Genomic DNA, 23485 nt, shown 5'->3' on the forward strand with positions numbered 1-23485 from the left:
GCAGATGTTTTCTGAATGAAATCCACTCAGCCATGTCTGGAGGGTAGACTCTTCTCATGGCAACCCATCACCTGTTTCAAGAGACACACCTACTTTCCTCTCCCCTCTGGGAAGGATACAAATAGTTATACAGATGGCTCTGTCTGCTGCCTATCGAACTGTGAATTAATTGGTAGATTATGGTTTCTGGTTGGAATGATTAACCCCATTCCTCTTACAGAATAATTGTTGGAAATGCTGGGGTCCTTTTTTGAAGCTATTTAGATATGTTCTGGAATTTTATAACCCACCTGATTTGTTTCATTACAAAATGAAAAACTAATAAAGACAGTTGCCATTTGAATGAAAAATTTCCTTTAGGGTAATTATTTCCTGCAGGATGTCAGTATTTCAGGTTAGGTATTTGGAATTGCTTTTTTGGTTTTATCTTTATTCCATTATGAATTAATATACTGCTTATTGAGAGCAATATATATATTAACATTTGGATTAATTAAGATTACCATTTCTCAGGTAGTAATATAATGTTGAACTTTGTAGAGCAAAGCAGTGTTTTTAAGAGACCTAAGTAAATAATCTGGGTACCTTTAACACAGTGAACATCTTAGATGTTGTTTCTTTTGATCCATGAAATACTAAAACAGAAGATTGTAGCCACACCCCTCCAAAATGTATAATATCATCTCACAGGTATGGATACAATCACTTTCTGTGGACAGGCTCAGGATTTAAGAATTGGAAAAGTGAGTTTGGCTTGGGCTTCTAAGTCTGCAAAGCAGTATTTGACCTCTAATGTGGCTCTAAAGGGAACTGAACTACTCAGCTAAGGTTCCTTGTGAGTATGACATTGACATTTACTTTACAAATAATTTACCCACATTACAAATATTACTCTTTAACTTTTTGGAAACAATTTAAAAATGACAACCTTAAATGGCTTCTAGGACATAAAAAGACAACTGGTGAGCAGGTATGATCCACAGGCCAACTTCGTTGTATAGAATGAGGTAGGCGATCCATATAAAAGCAAAGGTTTGTGCTTTGTGTCTTTTCCAAAGAGAGAAATCGTTGTATGCTGTCATGGTCAACAAACTCCTCACAGAGAAAGCAGGGTTTTGAGGAGGCTTTCCACATAATAGACCACCTAGGAGGAAGTGGAGCACAGGGCAAGGATTGTCAACAATTGTTCCTTGGTTTATTTGTTTTCTGTTCCGAGGACTTTTCTTCTGTTGAGTTTTTAGTGAGAGACACATATGTTCGTTAATCCATGACTTCTGATCTTAGTGATTTAGAGAGGCATAGAATAAACCTATGCTTTGGCTGAAAATCACTGGCTTAGTGACTGGTCTGAGTTAAGTACAGAGAAAGGGAACCTGCTAAAATGGCCTCAGATATTTGAATGAGTTATCCAGACTAGTGAAAGAAGTCTTATGTTTATTTCTTGTTCAGTTTTTACAAACCTTCCATTTATCAGGTATCATGCTAGGTACTAAGATTAAAAAAAAACCTGACAAGAAATTAACTATCCTCAGCACATTCATTAAGTTTGTGATCCCAGTTTGTTTGTTTGTTTGTTTGTTTGTTTTAAAAAAAGCAGTGAGGGGGAGATATTTATGACCCTGGCATGCAGTTTGGATCACCTGAGAAATTTAAAGATTACGTCCTCCATGCTGCTCCCACACACAGTTTCTGATTTGTTTAGTCCTGGATATGGCCTGGGCATCCAGGTTTTTTTCTTTTTCTTTTTTTGTTTTGTGTTTTGTTTTTTATTTTTGTTTATTTCTTTGTTTGTTTTTAAGAGCTCCCCTAAGTGATTCTAGTGCACAGTCAAGGCCAAAAACCTCTAGCATAAGAGAGTGGAACACAAAAAGATGCACACAACAATAGCAAGGACGGAGCCCAAGTAACCTTTAGGGAGTAAAAACATACACACAGGATATGATAGCATAAAGGAGGGAAACAGTACATCCCACTTTGGAACTTCGGAACTATCTTTCTGGATAGGATGTACAGCCAGTATGCCAACCTGCATGGGGGAGTGGCCTGGAATAGTGAGCAGGGATAAAGGAGGTATCACATAACAGGTAGATGTTCACACATTGCTGTCTGGTTCTGAAGAGGGGACTAGCATTGTATTTTAATTTACAGAGATGACCCCTCTGCCAGGATAAGCATGACTAATGGTCTCATAACTCCAAGCAAGAAGCCCAGGCCCTGAGTCATTGCCAAGTCCACATGAGAAATGATTAGGGCTTAAATGTCAATTAATGGCAGTGAGTCTGGACAGGAAATGACTATTCATAAGATATTAAAGATGTGGTACTAATAGGATATGGTCACTGTTGGTGATTAAGAAGAGCATATTCCTGATTGGATTACAGCATGGCTAGAATAGGGCATGCCAGGTTTCTAATGGGAAAGAGAGAAATGGAAATGACTGGATTCCTTTTGATTCATTTACTTTGAAATATTGGTGAAACTGTCCACTAAGGATTCTCTAGTTAACCTTTCAAATGTAGGAACAAGAATGAGAAGTGATGCTTCCCCAGAGATGTGATGGAGGAGTCATCAATCTATCCAGAAGACAAGATTGCCCAAGTGAGAAATGCATAGGCCTGAGGGACTTAGCATGTAAGGTGTGGGCACAGGAAAGGAGCTATCATTTTGGCTCCCAAATGGATTCAGGTAGCAGTAATAGAACCAGGAGGAAATAATATAAAAAGAAAAAGCAGATATAGAAAAGAAAAGAGAAATAAAACATTAGAAGCTTCAGAACAGTCAAAGAGCCTTAAGATTTAAGACATGTCAATAAGGTAGGTCAACATCATGGGAAGGCTGGTTTGAGAACCATTACTGCAGTTGGCTTAAGACTAAATTTTAACTACCTGTCAAAAATGTGGAGAAAATAGATTTAGGAAGCCCTTTTCCTCCTTCTAACATATACAAAATGGGTAAAAATCTTTAGCTTTAAAAGTATTTCTAATTGGTAATCAAACTCAAAAAGAAGCCAATTCTCCATATTCCCCGACTGAAAAAGGAATTAAAAGCCACAGGAAAGTAAAGGCTGATACTGAGAGGACCACAAAGATATCAAACTACACGTAGAGGCAAAAAAGGAAAAGAGGACACTTCAGCCTGCAATGCAAAAAGGTGGAGCTTTCATCTGTGCAGAAGCTGTACAAGGGATGGGATCATCCATGAGTGCAACCAGGAAACTTAGATGCTCTATCCGATCATTTGATGGGATGTTTTTAAAGCAGAGAGAAGAACTTTGGAAGAGAGGAATTCTGGGTCAAGGGAGAAAATCATGTGTCCATTATTTAGAAAACAGAGACTAGGAAAATGCATTGTGGAGAGACATGTGACATATAGGAAGAAAGAGCAGGATAAGAAAGGAAGATGAAATGTATTTGAATATGCCTGCTGAAGAGAGAAACTCAAGTGTGTAATATGTGCTCTCCATTCTCTGTCAGATATAAAAGATGTAGAGGTGACCAATGAGGATCTACAAGATAAGTGTTTTAAATGGCCACCAAGTTAAATATGGAGAGGACACATTTTTCAATTTGCCAAAGACTATTCAGGACTTGCCTGAAATGGAATGTTATACATCTGAGGTGGTATCATGCTATAAGATTTGCATGTGAGAGTGTAGCTGGGTGGTGTTGGCCCATGCCTTTATTCCCAGCACTCAGGAGGCAGAGACAGGCAGATCTCTGTGAGTTCAAGGCCAGCTTGGTCTACAGAGAGAGTTCTAGGACAGATACCAAAGCTACAGAAAAGCCTTGTCTCAGAAAACAAACAAACAAACAAACAAAGTGAAATGGTAGAAACTTGGAAGGAAATAAAGGAGAAATAAGAATAAGGGGCACCCACCCATGAGAGTAATTTGAAAGACTGGGCGGGGAAGAAGACTCTGCTGTTATAGTTTTTATTTCTGAAAACAGTTTCTATCAGAACATTTCTGCTTGAAGTAAGCTAGAAAAATTGCCCTAGTCTAGCTTATTTTAAAAGAACCAGGGCAGTATTGTTGCAATATGAAACCATGATACCTTTGGTCAGGCTGCAAGGAGTCAAGGTTTGTAGGCCTCATCTTTTCTTGCCTGTGCATAGTGAATTGTCTGTTGGGTGAAGGCACTTTTCTTATAGGTACATATGCACCATTTATATTTATCTGAAAATGTATGCTGTATCTCAGTGTGATGCTTAGCACTGAAAGGTATCCATGCCTGTGATGTAAGAAGCTTCCGGAGACCAGAGATTTGATCATCGTCATCAGAAGAATGTCCAGCTCATGAACATTCCATAAGTAAATGTCACTTCTGTCAGGAAGGACTGCTGATGAGAATTTTTAGACCCTTAAAATCAGCTTTGGTGGCAGAAATATTGAGTAGAAAGAGAAACTTTTTAATTAAGTTGAAATAGAACATTTAAGGTGACTTTTCAGGTACATTCTAGTAAGGGCAGCATTAATAATGAACCCATGGGCCCTATTAAAAGACTAGAAGCCTGTCAACTCTAGGTCACCAGCCAAAGCCCAGTAGAGTTATCTGTAATCAAAGGTTTTCCCTGCCTGACATTTGGGGCACAGGCTTTCTTTATGACGGTAGGTTTGTTTTGAATAGAGGGATATTTGTCCATCATTCAAAAGCTACTTTCACATAGAACTAATTGATAGCATAAACCCAAAAGTCAGAAAACAATCTATTGTAACACTTATGTCACCATTCAGATACCACTGTTTGGTCATTTAAATAGCATTTTAAAAACATGATTGTCCTACTTTTTATTTTTTGAATATTTTTTAAAAGGTCCAACTAAACTTTTCCATACATTTGTGTTCTACATAAGATATTAACAATTATAAGATGGACAATCAATATTATTAGCTTATTCAACAAATTGGAAACCTAAAATGAAATCTGAGAGTGGCATTTCCCAGCAGTGTGACCCAGGAAGAGATATCGCTGCTTCCAGCACAGGTAATAAACTGTGTTAAGAGAGAGATGGGCATACCATCTTTTTCTATAGCAAAAGCAGAAGAAAACACTCACTGTGTATGACTCTAAATTGTCCATTTCTTTGTGGCCATTTCAGGGGCATTGTCCAGTCGGAAGAGAAACTCGTCATCAGTGCATCTTGGGCAAAAGATGATGATATCAGCAGACTCTTGAAATCACTGCCAAACTGGACTAACATGGCTCAGCCCAAACAGCTGAGGCCCAAGAGGGAAGAGGAAGAAGACTTTATAAGGTAAATGTCTATTCTCTAAGCTATGTTAGACAGAGGGAGGAAAACCCCATGCCTTCCACAAATCCTTACTCAAATGAAAGGGTGCTGATTCTAAAGATCAAGCAGCAGTTACTTGAACTTGAAAAATCTGTTTTCCTCCTCACATACTTCCTTTCTCATGAAAGTGTGCCTTGGGCTCAAATGTCGGCAAGGAGGAGCTGTGAACCCAATCTAAGCGTTGCCAAGTTGGGCTAATATGTCTCAGATTATATACAGGTACAGTATAATCAGTTGCTCATTCATTCATTCAGCTCTGCTCTACTGACCCTGTTCCTTGACACACTGATAGTAAGATAAAGTTTGGCTCAGGGTATGTCATAGCATTCCAAGCATGTTCTGTAATTTCCATGTTCATTCACACAGACTGGATTGTCTCTACTATTTCTGCTTGTTTTGACAAAAGTAAGGTCTCTCTTTTAACATTATCACCCAACAATTGTCTTTGTACAATTTCTTTACTTAACCCATGGGATCTTATGAAACTGCATGTTTTCCTACATCTGGCTTGCAAGAGTGAACTGTTTTCACCCATGTCACCATTTAACTGTGTAAAGTAGATAAACGAGGGCAACAGTGCTTCATCATGTTAAAATTAGGTTCATTCTTATTACCTTTTGTTTATCTGAGGGAAAAATAGGTGGTACAATAGAATAAAAGCCCTTTTGAAAAGCAAAGACCAAGAGCTGGGAAAGTGAGGCCTATCTGGAATCCCAGCACTCAGGAGGTGGAGGCAAGAGCATTGGGAATTCATTTACCTTTCACCTCATAGTGAGTTCCAAGCTGGCCTGGCCATCTGAGATCCAGAGTCACAAAGGAAAAAAGGAGAAACAGCAAAGACCAAAACTCAAAATAAATAATTTTCAAAAGTAATGGATATTGTCTTACTTTCAGTTTATGATCCAACAACAAACTCATCTCTGTCTGTCAGAATGTAGATTGAAACTGTAGATAATGTGGCTTGCATGAGAATGTCCTCTATGTACTCAGGTATTTGAATACTTAGTCCCCAGTTGATGTCATTGTTTGGGGGTTAGAAGGTGCAGCCTAGGAGCAGGCTTTAAGAGCTCATAACTTTGTGTCATTTCCAGTTCATTCTCTCTGCTTTGTGTTTGTGGTGGAAGATGTGATCTCTAAGCTTCCTATTACTGCCCTCTGCTGCCATGCTTCCCCAGCCGTTATGAATTCTCCCTCTAGAACCATAACCTAAATAAACTCTGCCATCCATGGGTTGCTTTTGGTCATGGTACTTTATCACAGCAACAGAAAGTAACTAATCCAGATAGTAAGTCTTTACTGTTCGTAAAGTTAACTGTCTTCACACCTATATAACTGTCTTTATGCCTGTATAGCGTATTTTCACTGACAGTAGGTAACTTTTTCTGATACTAGCTTATATATAGTTAAAATTGAAAAGTCGTAGGATATTAAGTGTAGCAAGCTTTCTTTTGGCTGCCTACCAACTCCCAAATAAAGACACAGAGACTTATTAGTTATGAATGCTTGACCTTATCTTATGCTTGTCCCACTAGCTCTTGTACCTTAATTTAACCTGTTTCTCTTCATCTATGTTTTGCCTCTGGGCTTTTCACCTTTTTTTCCTTCTGTATGTCCTACTTTTCCTGCTTCTTCTGTGTCTGGCTGGCAGCTGCCTGGCTAGCTGGCACTGGGCATCTCCCTTTCTTTCTCCCTCATTCTCCCTACCACAGCCTAGATTTCTCCTCCTACTTATTCTCTCTGCCCACCAGCCCCACCTATCATTCTACTGCCTAGCTGTTGGCCATTCAGCTTTTTATTAAACCAATCAAGTGCCTTAGGCAGGCAAGATAAAACAGCAACACATCTTTACATAATTAAACCAATACAACATAAACAAATGTAGTACATCTTTATATCATTAAATGCAGCATAAACAAATGTAGCATACCTTTACATAGTTAAAGTAATATTCCACAACAATTAAATGTTGAAGTGAAATGTGTATGCATGTCTATTAAATATATGTCAGGACTTGAATTGCTGGGTAATAGTGTGTGCAAGTTTTGAGGGGTCCACAATATCAGTTTTCTAAAGTATTCCTAAGGAGCTGGAAATACGACTCAGCCGTTAAGAACACAAACTACTCTTGCAGAGTACCCAAGTTTTATCCCTAGCACCCACAACTGACTGTAACTCCAGTTTTAGAGGACCTGACACCTTCTTCTGGCCTCACACCCACACTCACACATCACACATGCACACACACAACTTAAAATAAATGTCTTAAAAATTAGAAAACAAAGTAGGCCTAGAAATTTGCACCATCACAGTGGTCTGTCAGAGTTTCTGTTGGCCTGTGTGTTATCAGGACTGGGTATCTTCCATCTGTTGATAGCAGACATTCTAGTACATGCGCTGAGATAATTTGATGTCATTTAGTGTACATTTCTTTCATGGATTAGGGTGAGCAATTTCCTGTGTATTTTTATATATTTATTGACCTTCATGGTGTGTGTGGGTGTGTGTGTGTGTGTGTGTGTGTGTGTGTGTGTGTGTGTGTGTGTGTGTGTTTTCCAAATCTGTTGCTTAATTTTAATTATGTTTTCTATGGAGGGTTTTCCTAGTAATTTGTGGGAGTGATCTGTATACCAGGTTATTACTCCTTTGTTACAGATAAACCGGTCTCCTCCCACTTGACAAATTGCCTTATTACTTGCTCCGTGCAGTCTTTCACTAGAGAGACTGTCCACTCACTGTCCATAGTATGTAAGTACAGTTTATAGTTTATTTTATGGATTGAACATTTTGTGTAAGGACGTTTGCTTATACAAAAGTCACAGAGGAATGTTCCTTGGAAACTTTGATGTACTGACTGGTTCTCCAGTATGTTTAAAAAAAAAAAAAAAAACTTATTTTTTAACTTTATTCCCCTGTAACCTAAACTTTCCACAACTGAGATTATGTTCTTTTGACTTTAATAGTAGAAAATATCCCCATATCTACCACGACAAGAGATAATGAATGATTGATGGATTGATTAACGCTCAAGTAGATACAATCAACTGACCTTAATATAGAAAGCAAGCCCCAAGGTGGTATGCTTTCACAGAATTACTGTCAAATCATCATTTTGCCACATTCTCAAGTGGTCTGAGTAAGCACATTCCTACTCCCTCTTATAACTATATTCATTTAACTGTATGTATTAACCTCAGTAGTTGAATTACAAGCAATTTCTGGATGATAATTTCTTTTGCACTGATATTTCAAATAATCATGTGTCTTCTTATTGTTCCTCAGTTTATTTTTATACAAGAATTTAATTGTAATATATGCCTGCAGAAAAATTGTTAATCAGCTGTATTAGTTATCTTCCATAGCTCAGTGTAAAAGGAAACAGTTCTATTATAGAAAAGAGATGCTGAACCCGGAATGGAGCCTTTTTTTGACACTGCCTTGGATTCAGAACAGCTGGAATTAAGGATCCAGCTTTCTTTACTCTTGTTTGATCATTCAATCAGACTACTCTTCATATTAAAATCAAAGGAAAAGCCAATTGTATAAATATTTTCTCATTTTTGGTCTCAATAAAATATATATCATTATGCCCATATAACTAGATCAAAATATCAAATTCTGCTAGTGTCCTCCAAAGATCTACCATCAAAGTAAGCCCTATTCTAACTCTGCCATCATAGTTTAGTTTTGCTTGTCCTTGTGTTTTTTTGGCTGTAGTGTCTAGATTATTTTGCTGATTTATGCCTGAGATATTTGTTCATACTTTTGCATGTGGACATGGTTTGAAAAGCATCATAAGAGAATAAATTTTTGCTGGGCAGTGGTGGTGCACACTTTTAGTTCCAGCACTCGGGAGGCAGAGACAAGCAGATCTCTTGAGTGCAAGGCCAGCCTGGTCTACAAAGTGAGTTCCAGGGTAGCCAGAGCTATACAATGAAAACCTGTCTTGAAAAACCAATCGAGAGAGAGAATAAGTTTTGATTTCTGTTTACTTTAGATGTGATGGGCTCTTTCCTTTAACCTGTCCCATCCTGTATCTAAATTAGAAGTTGAAACCCTTCACTGATATTCCAGTGTAGCAGAGTTGACAGAGGGCCTGGTTTAGCACATTAAAGTACCATATAGCACTGCATGAGCAAAACCGACTGAAAGTCACTCTTCTCCTGTAATTAGTTTTTAAAGCTCAGAAGACTGTTTAGTGAACTGATGAATATAGAATCCAGTGCCCTTTGCATTGAATAAAGGCTATGCACTCTTTATTAATAAATGAGTCCTTTTTCTATTCTTGTTTTTTAACTAAAAAAATGCATTATTTCCTGGTTTAGCTTTGAATAAAAGGAGAAAAAACTAGGTCAAGCTAGGGCTTTAATAGGGGGAAAAAAATCTAATACTCTTTGTTCCCAAAGAAGCTAAAAGCAGGCTCTCTAGCCCATTGTCTTTGCACCTGTCATCATGTGTATGTGTATGTGTGTGTGTGTGTGTGTGTGTGTGTGTGTGTGTGTGTGTGTGTGTATCCTTTGTGATAATAGCTATCCACTGATGAAAAGAGGTTGCTATTGGGGGCTGTAATTAACAGAAGGAAGAAGATGTTGTGGAAGTAAAAGAGACAGGGCTGGGCTGTCTAGAAGTTGGGCAGATTACAATCAGACCCCCAAAACCTGAATTTTAAAGGATAAGAATCATTTCTCTAGAGCCAGTCCTGAAAACTTGTAAGTTTGATTGGTAGACCAGGATCTGAATGTTCAAGTGATAAAAATCAAACAGTAAGTACGAAGCCTACAGATTAGTCTTGAATTACAGCAGACTGATGGCAAATGATACAAAGTAATTCTCTAGATCAACAATATAATGAAAACAATAAGAATCATCAGTGCCTGGCACTATAGGGTAGCATTATGAGTCTCTAGATGTTATCATTCCCATTCAACAAATGAGGAAACTGAGAGAAAGAAACTTCTTCACAGCCACAGCCATTAAGTGACAGAGCTGAGGTTTAAACCTAGGTAGTCTGGCCTGCAGAGCCACCACACTGCATCAGCCAGTCTAAAATTGGATCAGGAATGTACAGTTTGGGACTTTTTATTTGCTCCCTCATTTTCATTGATTATCATAACCTTGACTGATAGATCTTCTTTTTGCAAATGTCACAGACATGTGTCATGATGGCACTTTGACTCTATAATTTTTATTATTGTATTTATTAATATATTGTGTTTTGTGGATTCTCTCCATTCCAATAGCAAGTGTTTAAACAGTATGTGCCCAGATGTGTCTGGGAGGAACAGTGCATTACACTCAGTACTGTGTTTTAAATTGTTTCTCTCTTTCCCTCTTAGTAATCTGTTTGTCTATTCAAAACAAAGAAAATAGAGATGATCGTTGTTAGGAAGGGAAGAAAGATACAAAAAAGATAAAATGTAAACAATAGGTAAAATTAATTGCTTAAATTTGGGGAAGAAAATGCTGCGGTTCTGAATAGGAGAGACTAAGGGAGAGCTATGCTTTTGTGTTTTTAAAACTGAGTTGTCTAGATGATAACCTTTTAACACCTCATTGCAGGATCAGATGACTGGTGTATTCACTGTCAGGGTTTTTTATTGTATGAAATTTTGGAGGCAAGATGATTAAATAACAGGAAAATATTGTTTCAGTGCTCAGTGGTTGATTCTAATAATTTTAAGCTTCTATTCATGTTGGTTTCTGTGCTATATGTTTAATTTAAAGAGTCAGAAGAAAAGCAGCAGAGGTGGGCCTTTTGTCTGCCTTCTGTGGAATCCTCAAAGCACAGTATGTACTTGATAGGTGTTAAATGGGTAAAACCAACTTAGCAATGGAAAAGTCAGCTCGTCGTCATAAAGCTGGGAAAAGGCCCGAGTTCTGGTCCTCAGCCCTGCCTGGTGATAACTAGTCCACTTTGTTTTTCTCTTCAATTCTTTCTTATCCCTGATAGGTTTCTTCACATAGCTCAGACTAGACAATTATGAAAGAAGCAAGGCTAGAAATATGTTCAGATACAGAAATAATATGAATAAAGTAGAACATTAACAATTTTCTGAGAAGTTTCACTTGAAATTTAAAAAGGCCCCAACATAATGTAAGCAACAACTATAGAAAAGTCTCAGCAAACTGCAGCTGCTGGAAATCTCTAGACAAATCTGAAGGAGCAGAGAGATGATAATGGTGGGCAAAGACTTCAGCTCTATCGAATTAGTCTGTAAAATACAGCCACTTATCTCACTATCTCTGGATGCTTAATATGACTTTTAAAATGCAATTAGAAAAGGAAAGATGAATCAGACTCATGAATATATTAACAAGTGCAAGGGTAGAAAATGCTTGGCTAAAATTTTTTTCACTCCTCAATTAAACAAGATGAAGGTCATGGACAGATGTGGGACGTTGTCAAACAAGTCAGGGTGAGAAGCAGACTTCAGTCTCAAAATTAAACAAAAGAGATAGCCATTAACCAGAAACTCAGATACAAACATATCAGTATTCAAGATGATTGAATTCAGTGCTTTATTCTTATATCAAAGCTCCTATTAGCAAAAAAATGGGCAGTAAATGAAAAATAAAATAAAATCTCCCATACAGGTTGTAAAATTTTAATCTTCCTAGACAGTTATTTGTGAATTATAATTTTATTAATATCATTTTAAAATCATTAATTTGTTATTTTATATATTGCATTTTTATTTAATTTCAGATCATGGGATTATTTAATAATTTCCATTTAGGCGTTAATTTAACACTTTCTCTTTCTCCCATTTGAAGTCTTAATAAAACATTTTAAAATCTGCCCTTCTAATGTAGTCCATCTTGGTCCTTGAAGTTGAGAAGGCCACTTTAAGCCATTATGATAGTGGGTAGGATGCCTGTGATGGAGTCTGAGCAGCTGAGCCAGGCTAAGGCCGAGCAATGGGACTTGTAGAGGTTGAATTTCCCTGCTAGGTGATGAAGAACCACTTGCCTGCCTGCTTACCTCCATTTTTCTTTCCCTACTAGATGTTTTCAGACTCCCACTCTGCCATGATTTCACCCCTCCTTATTGGTCCTTCCCAGCTTTTCTTCTTGGTGTAGCCTCTAATCATCCCACTGTCCCTTCTTTCCTTCTTGTGCCTGTCCAGCTCAGCTTTCTAAATTCAGCTCAGGCATCTATGCTGCTCATCTCTTTCACAAGTCCTCTCCTCTCCCCTCACCTCCTATAAACCTCCCATTTCCTACCTAGCAGAAGCAGAGTCAGGGAGGGTGTCACAGGTGTGAGCAGTGAGCAGTCAGTGTGTCACAGATGTGAGCAGTGAACAGACAGTCAGGGAGTCACAGATGTGAGCAGTGAGCATTCAGGATGTCACAGGTGTGAGCAGACAGGGTATCACAGATGTGAGCAGTGAGCAGACAGGGAGTCACAGATGTGAGCAGTGAGCAGTCAGGGAGTCACAGATGTAAGCAATGAACAGTCAGGATGTCACAGGTATGAGCAGACAGGGTGTCAGATGTGAGCAGTGAGCAGACAGTCAAGGAGCCACAGGTGTGAGCAGTGAGCAGTCAGGATGTCACAGGTGTGAGCAGACAGGGTGTCAGATGTGAGCAGTGAGCAGTCAGGGAGTCACAGGTGCGAGCAGTGAGCAGATCCTTTCTGTGTGTAGTGGTGCTCTCAGAGGAAACGTGTTTTAAACACACACAAAATCCAAAACCCAAACACATTAGGGAGGGAAGAAGATGTGATTGGAACCCAACCATGTCAGAATAAAATGTCTAAAATCAGTTTAGTAACATTAGCAGTTTCAACAGACTGTTTAGTGAGAAATATAATTGTCACAGCAATACCTCAATACTACACCAGTACCAATTTGTCTTAGTTAGGGCTTCTATTGCTGTGACAAAACACCATGACCAAAAAACAAGTTGGGGAGGAAAGGATTTATTTGGCTTACACTTCCACATTGCTGTTCAGCACTGAAGGAAGTCAGGACAGGAACTCAAACAGGGCAGGAACCTGGAGGCAGGAGTTGATGCAGAAGCCATGGACGGGTGCTGCTTACTGGCTTGCTTTCTTTCTTTCTCTCTCTCGCTCTCTGTCTCAGGGGAAAGACAGCAGTGAGTGGTAAGATAAGGTGGTCTTGGCTCTTTGCTAGTGCTCAGATCTCTTGGGCTTTTAACTCTGTATTTGGCTCTGTGTTTGTTATTTAATAAGACCATTTAGAATTTCATCTACATTTGGTGCCCAACGTGTGGCAAGAATTTATTAAAAACTGTTGGTGGTTACGGGCCGGCTTGGCCAGGGGTTACAGGCCCCAGGCCCGGCCCAGTCTGGCTGCACATGGTCAGAGCTGCACTCAACCGTAGCGGTTACCCACAGCTGGAGCTATTCAGGCCCGAATCGGCTCAAGCCAGAGCACATGACACATAGCTTTTTTCTCTTCTCCTGGTAGATAGTGGGCGCTTGCTTGCTCGCTCTCTCTCTCTCTCTCTCTCTCTCTCTCTCTCTCTCTCTCTCTCTCTCTCTCTCTCTCTCTCTCTCTCAGGGGAAGGACGGCAGTGAGTGGTAAGATAAGGTGGTCTTGCCTCTTCGCTAATGCTCAGATCTCTTGGGCTTTTAACTCTGTATTTGGCTCTGTGTTTCTTATTTAATAAGACCGTTTAGAATTTCGTCTACATATAATCATTGGAAGAATTTGGAGAAATAAATCTTAAACCATTGTATGTGAGTTTTCTAGGACACAGAACTGAAGCTGGGGAGAGGTGGGACAATATGTCAGTATACATTATGATAGGTTATTTAGCCATGGTAACCACTACTTTATGTTAAAATTTTTGCCTGCTTAAATATTTTCCCCCACACCCTCAATTACTATTACTATTTATTGCCCATTCACTGGTTCTCCACAATACACTACCCTAATTTTTTTTTCCCTTGGGGAAAAAATCATCTTACAGCATCTTCATTTTCTCCCAGTTTTATGGCATCATCCTCTTTTCTCTGTGCTATCTCACATAGCCACACACATTCCCATCTCTCTGTGTCTTTTCCTACTTCCTTCATCCCATCTCTCCCTTTATTCTGAATGCTGCCAGAATACTGGACCCTTAGTGGACCTTGTTTCCAGTCAATTCTTAAGTGTCTCTGCTAAGCGAAGGCATAAGTTCTTCCAAAAGAAACTGTATGACAACCAGAAGAAAAATCACAACTGTCAATACAATGGAATCTTCAGAGGAGGGTCTTCAGGGCTATATCAACATCAGTTTTTAAACCTGTAGTCACTTTCTGTAGTTGAAAGCCAAGGTACATCATGCCCAACTCATAACTAGTGATTTTTTATTATTTTAATTGTATACTGACAAAGTTCTGAAGCTTATAGCATGTTCTTGGTGGGAAACGGTTGCTGTTTATATAAGTGAGTGACATCGTGTCTCCTGGCAGAAAACCCTCGTGATCATGTGGATCCCTGTAACTAAAGAAACAAGATAGAGTCCGCTGCTTACACCTAGTATTTTTTCTCATCTATGAAGGAAACACTGAGACCAGGCTTGGAGTGCTTAGCTTAGAAACACATGTTTAAAACTTGTGAATGCAGTTGTATTGCAAGTTGAGTCAGTGCACTAAAGTATGATCCTTAAGGAACACACTGTTGACAGTTGATTTTTGCTTATTGGGACCTGTGTCAGTTTTCAGTCTACCCATGGATGCATCCATGTACTTGGCTGCTTGGTACCAAAGAAGAGATACAGAACATATGAAGTAAAGCCTGAGATGAGCCTGTGATCCTGCCCTACTCTGCCCACTCTTCAAATCCTTCCATTCATGTGTCAACCAACATATGTGCCTACAGTATATAGGCTGGGTGTGTGGGTTTTCTTTTCAGTGATTGTAGGTATGTGTATTTATTCATTTAAACTAGCATATCAGAGAGGAACAGGGTGTGGGGACAGTAAAAAGGGATTTAAGAAAAATTAATACAGCTCAGTTGATAGAATGCACAGAATAACTGAGCATGATGGGCACACTTGTGACTCCATCACTCAGAGGTAGAGGCAGGAAGGTTGGCTACATAGTAAGTCTGAGGCTAACAAGGGGCACACAAAGAAGGAAAACACACACATACCCATGAAAAATTCAAAGTATCAGCTACTCAGAAGCTGACAGGAGATCTCATGTGCAGTATGGGGCTATACCTGATAATACTCTACTGTGCTGGGGAGTTTTACTACAAGCAAAGATTATAGGAGCTCTTTATCTCACAATTGTGAGATAAAAGGTGTGTTTAATCTCTTAAATTTGTAATAAAAATTTTGCAAACGTTTTTTATAAAAAAAAACCCTAGAAGAACTGATTAAGTAAGTATTCTTTATATTTCCCATGTATAGTTTATAATAAACTAGAACACACCTAACAGAAGTAAGTAGCTTCATGTATTGTAGCTGTTTTGTCAAAGTTTAAACACAATTTACTACTCTTTGTTACTACTTAAAGCTTTAGTGTTTTTACAGTTATAGCACATTGTTTGTAAAGATGTATCACTTATGCATCAGAAGGACATTCTTTTTTTTTTAATCTGCCAGAGTCAATTCTTTTTTTTTGTAAGATTTATTTATTTATTTATGTATACAGTATTCTGCCTGCATGTGTCCCTGCAGGCCAGAAGAGGGCACCAGATCTCATTACAAGTGGTTGTGAGCCACCATGTGGTTGCTGGGAATTGAACTCAGGACCTCTGGAAGAGCAGTTGGTGCTCTTCACCACTGAGCCATCTCTCCAGCCCCCCAGAAGGACATTCTTTATAAAGTCACCTCATTTTTTAAAATTGGTTGGTTCTTTGATGATTACCATCTTCCATTGAAGTCTCCAGTTCAACACTTTTATAAAAAAACAGAAACTGCCTAGAACAGGTTTTGAAACCATCCAGCTCCAAGATCAAATCAGGATTCCACACTGATGCCAAAGGTGTGTATTTCTGACCAGTCTTTACTTCTCATTATTAGTTGGATGATACATCTCAAACTGGCTACACGGTAGTTGTTAAAGAAGATTTATTGAAAATTCAAGATTTCTATCTTCATCCATTACTTGTTATCCAAATAAAGCCATCAGAAGAATGGGAAGCATAGGAATCTTCAGGGTACAGTACAAAACCCCTGACTTAAGTCTGCACTGCAGTTTTACATGTGCAAGTGGAAATTCAGCCATGTGGCACACTTTGTAATCCCAGCACTTTGATGTAGAGGGGTTCACCCCAGGTTTAAGGCCAGGCCAGCATTGTCTGCATAGCCTATTCCAGGCCAGCCAGGGTTACATAGTGAGACCCTGTTTCAAAAAGTAAAAATTGGAAATTAACCAGAAACTTAAAACGTGACTCTTTAATCTATTACATATATTGTTAGTAATATAGGCCAAAGAACAAAAGTTGCACTGCTGGGAAGAAAATAGCAGCTTAAAATAAAACTAATTACAGAGAACTTTTAAAGAATTTCTTGCATAGAAATTGTGCAGGGATGAGTCAAATAGGAGTAGGGATTTTTAACATAATGCATCTCCCATAATAATGCACTTGAACTTATCACAAAGTTACCTACCTTGACCTGTGATTAAAATCTCAGCTTCTAATTGGGAACCAGCTCTTTGAACTTGGTGTTTTGTGCCAACTCGCTCCACAAAAGATGCTGCTCTTATGTCCTCTGGATAGTGAGCCCACATGATGATGAGGCCGCCCCTAGCACAGTGGTACCTTCACTTTAATGTCTGGACCTTTACCCCGGAGCTTAGTAACCCTGGCCTTTTTTCTTCTGGAAAAGCTCAGTTGTGTACAATGTTTCTCTGTGCTCATCCCCAGTGAGAACACAACACACAGACCATCCTAACACGCTGTATGTGGACAGAAAGAACTGAAGGGAAAAAGTGTGCATGCATGCCTTCGTGGATTGAACTTGTCCAAACGTTTTCCACATTTACCATGACAGCATCATTTAGGGTCATTGTGTTTTGTTTGTGATTTCTGGGTGTGAAAGGCTAAGGGCAGAAACTGTGTGTAAGAATTCTGTTTACTTTAGTAATATTGTTGAGTTTTTAATTCAGGACATTAACTTCTCACCATATGTATATATTATACCTTGTGTAAAAATCTTCATTTCCAGAAGTTGAGCACTCTGGTTAGAAACATAGATCTCTAGCAAGGGATTTCTCTAGGAAGCATGAGACTGTTGCACCTAGGTGCTCTTTGGGTTGGGGTAGAGGAGACACTTTTGAAAACCATAGCAATTGCCTTCTGTGTCTCACCTCTTAGTTTTCCCTTTTGGTTGCTGCTCTAAATACAGCCAAAACCAAAGATCAGTGGGAACCGTGTATGGAAACACATGTCTCTCCCTGAGCACAGCCAAGAGAGGTTCTCCTTTGCTGAGGACCCTGTAATTAGGCTTGGCATTTCACATAACCCAGGATAATCTGTCTAGCTCATGGTCTTCAGCCTTCTTAATCTCATCTGTAAATTTCCTTGTCCTAGTTTGCTTTGGGGGAGGGGTTGTAATAAACACCATGAAAAGCAATTTGGAGGAAAGGGTCTATTTTATCTTATAACATCCAGGTTAAGTTCGTCACTGAGGGAAGTCAGGACAGGAACCTGGAGGCAGGAACTAAAGCAGAGGCCATGGATGAACACCGCTTTCTAGCTTGCTCTCCAAGGCTTGCTCAGCCAGCTTTCTTATCCCTCCCAGGACTACCTCCCCAGAGGTGCACTACCCACCATGGGCTGGGGCCCTTCCACATCATTATTCAAGAAAATCTTCCCCTCACACACACAGATTTGCAGTCTGTTAGAGGCATTTTCTCAAAGGAAGTTCCCTCTCCCAGGTGACTCTTCCTTATTTTGAGAAACACACACACACACACACACACACACACACACACACACACACACACACACAATACACACACACAATACACACACACATACACACAAAAAAAACCTACTAACCAGTACATTCTATTTCCATTTCAATTAATGTAGTCACAGTTCCTGAAGTTAAGACATAGGCATCTTTGCATGGCCGTTATTCATTCAAACATACAGTCTACAGTCATACTTCCCTACTCATTCTCCAGAAAGTGTGACCTCTATCATTTCAAGTCTACTATCCAGTCAAGATTCACACATTAAGTTCCCACTCTCCTGCCAGTCCCATCAGCTCCTGTTGTTTATGCTGTGGATTTCTTGGATAAGAATCCAGGCCAGAGGTCAGGTGGAAGTCTGTATTTATGACTCAGTTACCGTTTCCTACATAAACAATTCAGGCATGAGCATCACACAGATGATATTTTCTGCTTCCCACTGTGTCACCTCACCTGAAGCCTGGCTGTGCTGTGTTGGCAGCCATTTGGTTAAGTTGATGACAAGCAGGCCTCACCTGTGGAAAGATACTCTTACTTCCTTTGCTTATTAATTAGGTGGGACCCTGAGATCCTGAGGCTTTCTGCTTTTCTAGCAATCATTCACCAATAGTCTCTACAGCCATTGATAAGTTCTGTCTGAAACATCACTGAGATTCTTCCGTGAGGAATATGTTCTCTGTTGCTCTTGCCTCTCTTTCCTCTTTCTCACGTACTTACTTGTTGTAGGCATGCATTTAAAAATTCATTGCATTGTTATTACCAGGACACCCTCTCTTTATGTCCTTACTAAAATACATGTAAATACAGTGAAATACTGACCTTAGTTTGCACTTTGATGAATTTTGACAAATTCTCCCTCTCTTTCCCTATCTTCCCACTTCTCTTCTCTCCCTCTACCCCACCTCTCTCTGTCTCTCTCTGTCTCTCTCTCTGTCTCTCTGTCTCTCTCTCTTACACACACACACACACACACACACACACGCACACACACATACACACATAACCTATACTCCAATGAATATGTAAAACTCATTCATTACTCCAAGAATGATTCCTTTCCTCATTGGAGGCATTCACAGTTCTGATCCCTTCACCATAGATTAGCTTTGCCTATTCTAGAATTTTATGTTAAGAGACTCATACTGAGCATACTCTTTGGTATCTTTTGTTTCACTTGTCCAACTGGCTTAAGCTTCTTACGCATCATTGTTTGTCAGAACACAGTCCAGGAATGGAGTCACATGAGGAGAATTCTGAGTGCTTGTGAGAACACTCCAAGAAAACAAGACAAGGGTCTTGTGACCTGAGTTTCTTCCAAACATGGAACTGTTCTTGGAAAGTGTTTTCACGCTCCTCCCAGGAGTAGTGGGTAGGAGCGAGTTTACTTCAGATTACTCATTACTGCTTGGTGTTATTACTCAGTTGTATCTTTGTGAAAAGACATGCTTTTGCCATGTGTGGTTTGTCCTTGTGATTGTCCGGGAGCTTGAACTCATGAGAACTTGACCCAAGTGAGCTCTCTTGTATAAATTGTCTGAGGCTCTGAATAAACTTGGCTATTGCATGCGACTTTGATCTGTCTCATTTGTTGGCTCCATTCTCCAGCTCCTACCACCTCTAGAGTAGTAACAGTTGTTCTCATTAGTAATTTGTATTTGTGGTTGAGTTGTATTCTGTCGTATGGATATAGTATAGTTTTTTCCCACACTTACATTAACAGGTATTTGAGTTGTGTGCAGTCTTATTCTGTCATAACTAAAATAGATGCTGTCTTACACTTTAATTCTTATAAAAATCTTTACATCTTCATATGCCTTTATGGAAGAAGAGTGGCTGGATCATAGGATCAAAGCATACTTAACATTATATGAATTTCTAGGAGTCCTCATTGCTTCGCTTTCTTGTCAGCATTTTGTGTTTTATATGTTGCTCTAAGAGTTTACATAAAACTAGTATTTTTTTTCTTTAAATGTGTGATAGGATTCTATAGTGAAGCCATCTGTTCTTTTTTCCTTTTGAGAACCTTTAGTTACTATTTTGGTCTCTTCAAATATGCATGCATATGTGTATATTTATAGATCCTATTATTTCTGAATCCCTTTTGTAAATTAAACATTTCAGGGAATTTATTCATTTCTTTGATCTAAGTTACTGAAGTCAAGGACCTAAGATAGGTTTGAATATTCCCATATGTCCCTCTACCACAGGATCTGTGGTAGAAGCCCCCATTTAATTTCTGATATTAGTAGTATGTGTCCCCTCACTTTTTTATTCATCAGTTCACTTAGGGCAAAAGCTTTCCATCTCTTTCCAGAAAAGTGTAGATAGTTTTTGGCTTTGTGAGTTTCATTTTCATCTGCTTTACTGTGCTATTGTAGTGTGAGTATAGCCATAGTACAGAGCACCCAGATAACAAGAGCAGCTGTGTTCCAGTAACGCTTCAGTTAAATGTCTAGGTGGTGGGTGTGATTTCACTAGACATTCATCACCAAGCTCCAGGTTTATCAATGTATGAGTAATTGAGGGTTTTTTTATTTTATTTATTTTTACAATGAATCTTTTTTGGTGTTTCATTAACTTTACTGATTAGATGTTTTGTTTCTCTAACTTTGGCTTTCTGGTAACTTCAGGTTAATTTACTCTGTATAGCGCTGTAAGACAGCACCTAAGGGTGAGAACTGGCATCACTGATCCTGTTTTTTCCTTTCTGATGTGCACATTTACAGTTTTACATTCCTCACTAAGTTCTGCTTTAGCTGTGTCCCACAAATGTTGACATATTGTGTTTTCCTTATCATTCAGTTCAAAGCGTTTTCTCTTTCCCCGGTAATCCCTCTGTGAGCTGAGACTGCTTAGAAAGATGGTCCTTAAATTTCAGATATGTGGCAATATCCCAGATATATTTTGTTATTGGTTTGTAATGTGATTCTTTTATCGTCAGATGATACACTCCGAAATGAATTCAGTTCTTTTAAATTTATTGTACTTGTTATAATGGCCCAGAATGTCATTTGTCCTCATCACTTTCCAAAGGTATTATTGTAATGGATATATATTCCTCTGTACATTAGTGATATATACTATAATTATTACTTCAAAGATGTATTGCATACATATATATATAGTGCAAATGAATGAATATATATATATATATGTATGTATGTATGCACACACAAAGACATACATACTGCCTGCGCTGTAATCTAGATAATGTCACCCAGTGCTGAGCTGGGATGGCTACTTCCTTGCTTTCCTTCTCTCAGGCATCATAGTTTGTTGCCTATTGTTCATTATCTGAACAGCTGTTTAATTATTTCTCCCATTTGTGGTTGGCCCATGGCTGGGGAGCCAATTCAATACCATTTCCTCTTTCATAGCTAAAGCAAAGTCACTATTATTTTTACTCTTTTGAGGTGTGATCTCAAATTGTCTGAAATATAGACAAAGATATATTTTTTCTTCTGACATGAACCCATTAATCTTTAATCACCACAAAATATCCTAAGCCTGTCTCTCCCAAGAATTCTGGTTCCTTTTTCTGAGTGTGACTTTTTATTTAGAAACCCAACTCTGAGCACAGCTATGCTCATTTTGGCTTTGAACCCGTGATGCAGTATAGGACAGGGCTTGCATAAAGGAAAATTTGCAGTAAATTTCTGCTAAAAAATAAAAACTCTGTAATAACAAGACAGCCTAGTTTAAAAAAATGAGCAAGGACTCAGAATAGACATTTCTCTAAAGAACATAATACAGATGGTTAACAGGGACACAAAAAGATCATTAGCTGTCAAGAAAATGCAAGTCAAGCTGCTGCTCCCGCAGACCACCACTGTAACTTTGCAGGGCAGAAGATAATAACAAGTGCTGCGAGGACATAGAGTATTGAACCCTTAAACATTCCCTCAAAGGTCAAAGGTCGCATTGCTGTGCAGTCCAGCTAGTCTATTTTCAGATGTGTGCACCAAGACAAGTGAAGACCCAGATATACAAAATGTGTACAGGAAACTATTGCAGCTACACATGCTGGCACACGCCTATAATCCCAGCTACTCAGGAAGCTGAGGTAGGAGAATCCTAAAGCTAGTTCAGACCCTGGGAAACCTAGTAAGACCTTAGATTAAAACTAAGAGTAAAATTGGGGGGGGGGGGGCAGAATGAGTACTTACCTAGCCAGACCAACACCTGAGTGAATCCGCAGTGCGGGGGAGGGAAAAAAGGTGGTGACACACATCTCTCCAGTTTTAGCACTCGGGGGGCAAATGAAAATTGTGAGTTGCAGGCCTGCCTAAGCGATAGGCAAGATTATATATATGTATATGTGTATATATTTAACATATAGCAAGATTATGTCTCGAAAAACATAAAAAATCGTGCACATTAATGTTTTTAGCAGCACCATGGTAATTATTTAAAGTTGAAAACCACTTACATATATCCACGTATTGAATACATGAATGTTCTAGATCATATGACACATTCTTATTTGCTAATATAAAAATATTAAAGTACTGCTACATCCTTGAATATGGATGAACCCTGAAAATGTGACAAGTGAAAGAAAACAGTGACCCTGGATATGAGTAGAAATTACACATGAATCTCCAAAATGAGGAAATCCGTAGAGATAGAAAGTAAATTCTTAGTTACTTAAAGATGGGGGTGTGGATGCAGAATTTAAAGTGTACAGAACATCATAAATCACTAAGTCTAGTGATTTGTGTCCAGTAAACAAGCTGATTTGAAGGCAAAAGGGGAAAACCAGGCATCCCCAAGCACCCAGGCCTTCACTGCAGCCATGTGATTTTCTGGCTATTACCCTTGAATGAGTAGAACCCTAGAACCCTGTTATTTCTTTAAGTGGAAAAAATATAATAAAATGAATAGTATTCTCAGTCTCTAGCAAAGTACAAGAAAGAAAAACTGCTGATGTTTTCCCACATATGACCGGTATGTCCCCTTCCCAGTTCAGGCTCTGCACGCTTGTACACTACATAGCCTCATCTAGCCAGTCAAAAGTATAGTGTGTGTGTGTGTCTACACACACACACACACACACACACACACACACACACACACACACGTGGGGGAGGGAGAGAGACCAGGTGATGTGCAATGGGTTGACAATGGAAGCCATGGGTTGACATCAAGTGTCTTCCCAAATTGCTCTCCACCTTATTTTTAGAGACAGGGTCTCACAAAGCTTGCCAGGCCAGGTACACTGTCTGGCCAGCACACTCCTGGAGTCCTCCTGTATCTGCCTCCACAGCACTAGGTACACAGGCAGATAGGTACACTAGGTACACTACCTACCTTCTTTGT

At 39.1% G+C, this 23485-nt stretch overlaps 1 protein-coding gene across 1 annotated transcript in view; it reads left to right on the plus strand.

The window, feature by feature from the left end:
- The window catches only part of Exoc4 (exocyst complex component 4), a 755612-nt gene that overhangs the window by 609879 nt on the left and 122248 nt on the right, over window positions 1–23485 (plus strand). The window contains exon 13 of the mRNA XM_059257532.1: window positions 5098–5253. Coding sequence (XP_059113515.1) covers window positions 5098–5253 — 156 coding nt within the window. The remainder of the gene's footprint in view (window positions 1–5097; window positions 5254–23485) is intronic.

Source organism: Peromyscus eremicus, chromosome 3 (genome assembly GCF_949786415.1).
Source record: "Peromyscus eremicus chromosome 3, PerEre_H2_v1, whole genome shotgun sequence".
Classification (NCBI taxonomy): Eukaryota; Metazoa; Chordata; class Mammalia; order Rodentia; family Cricetidae; genus Peromyscus; species Peromyscus eremicus.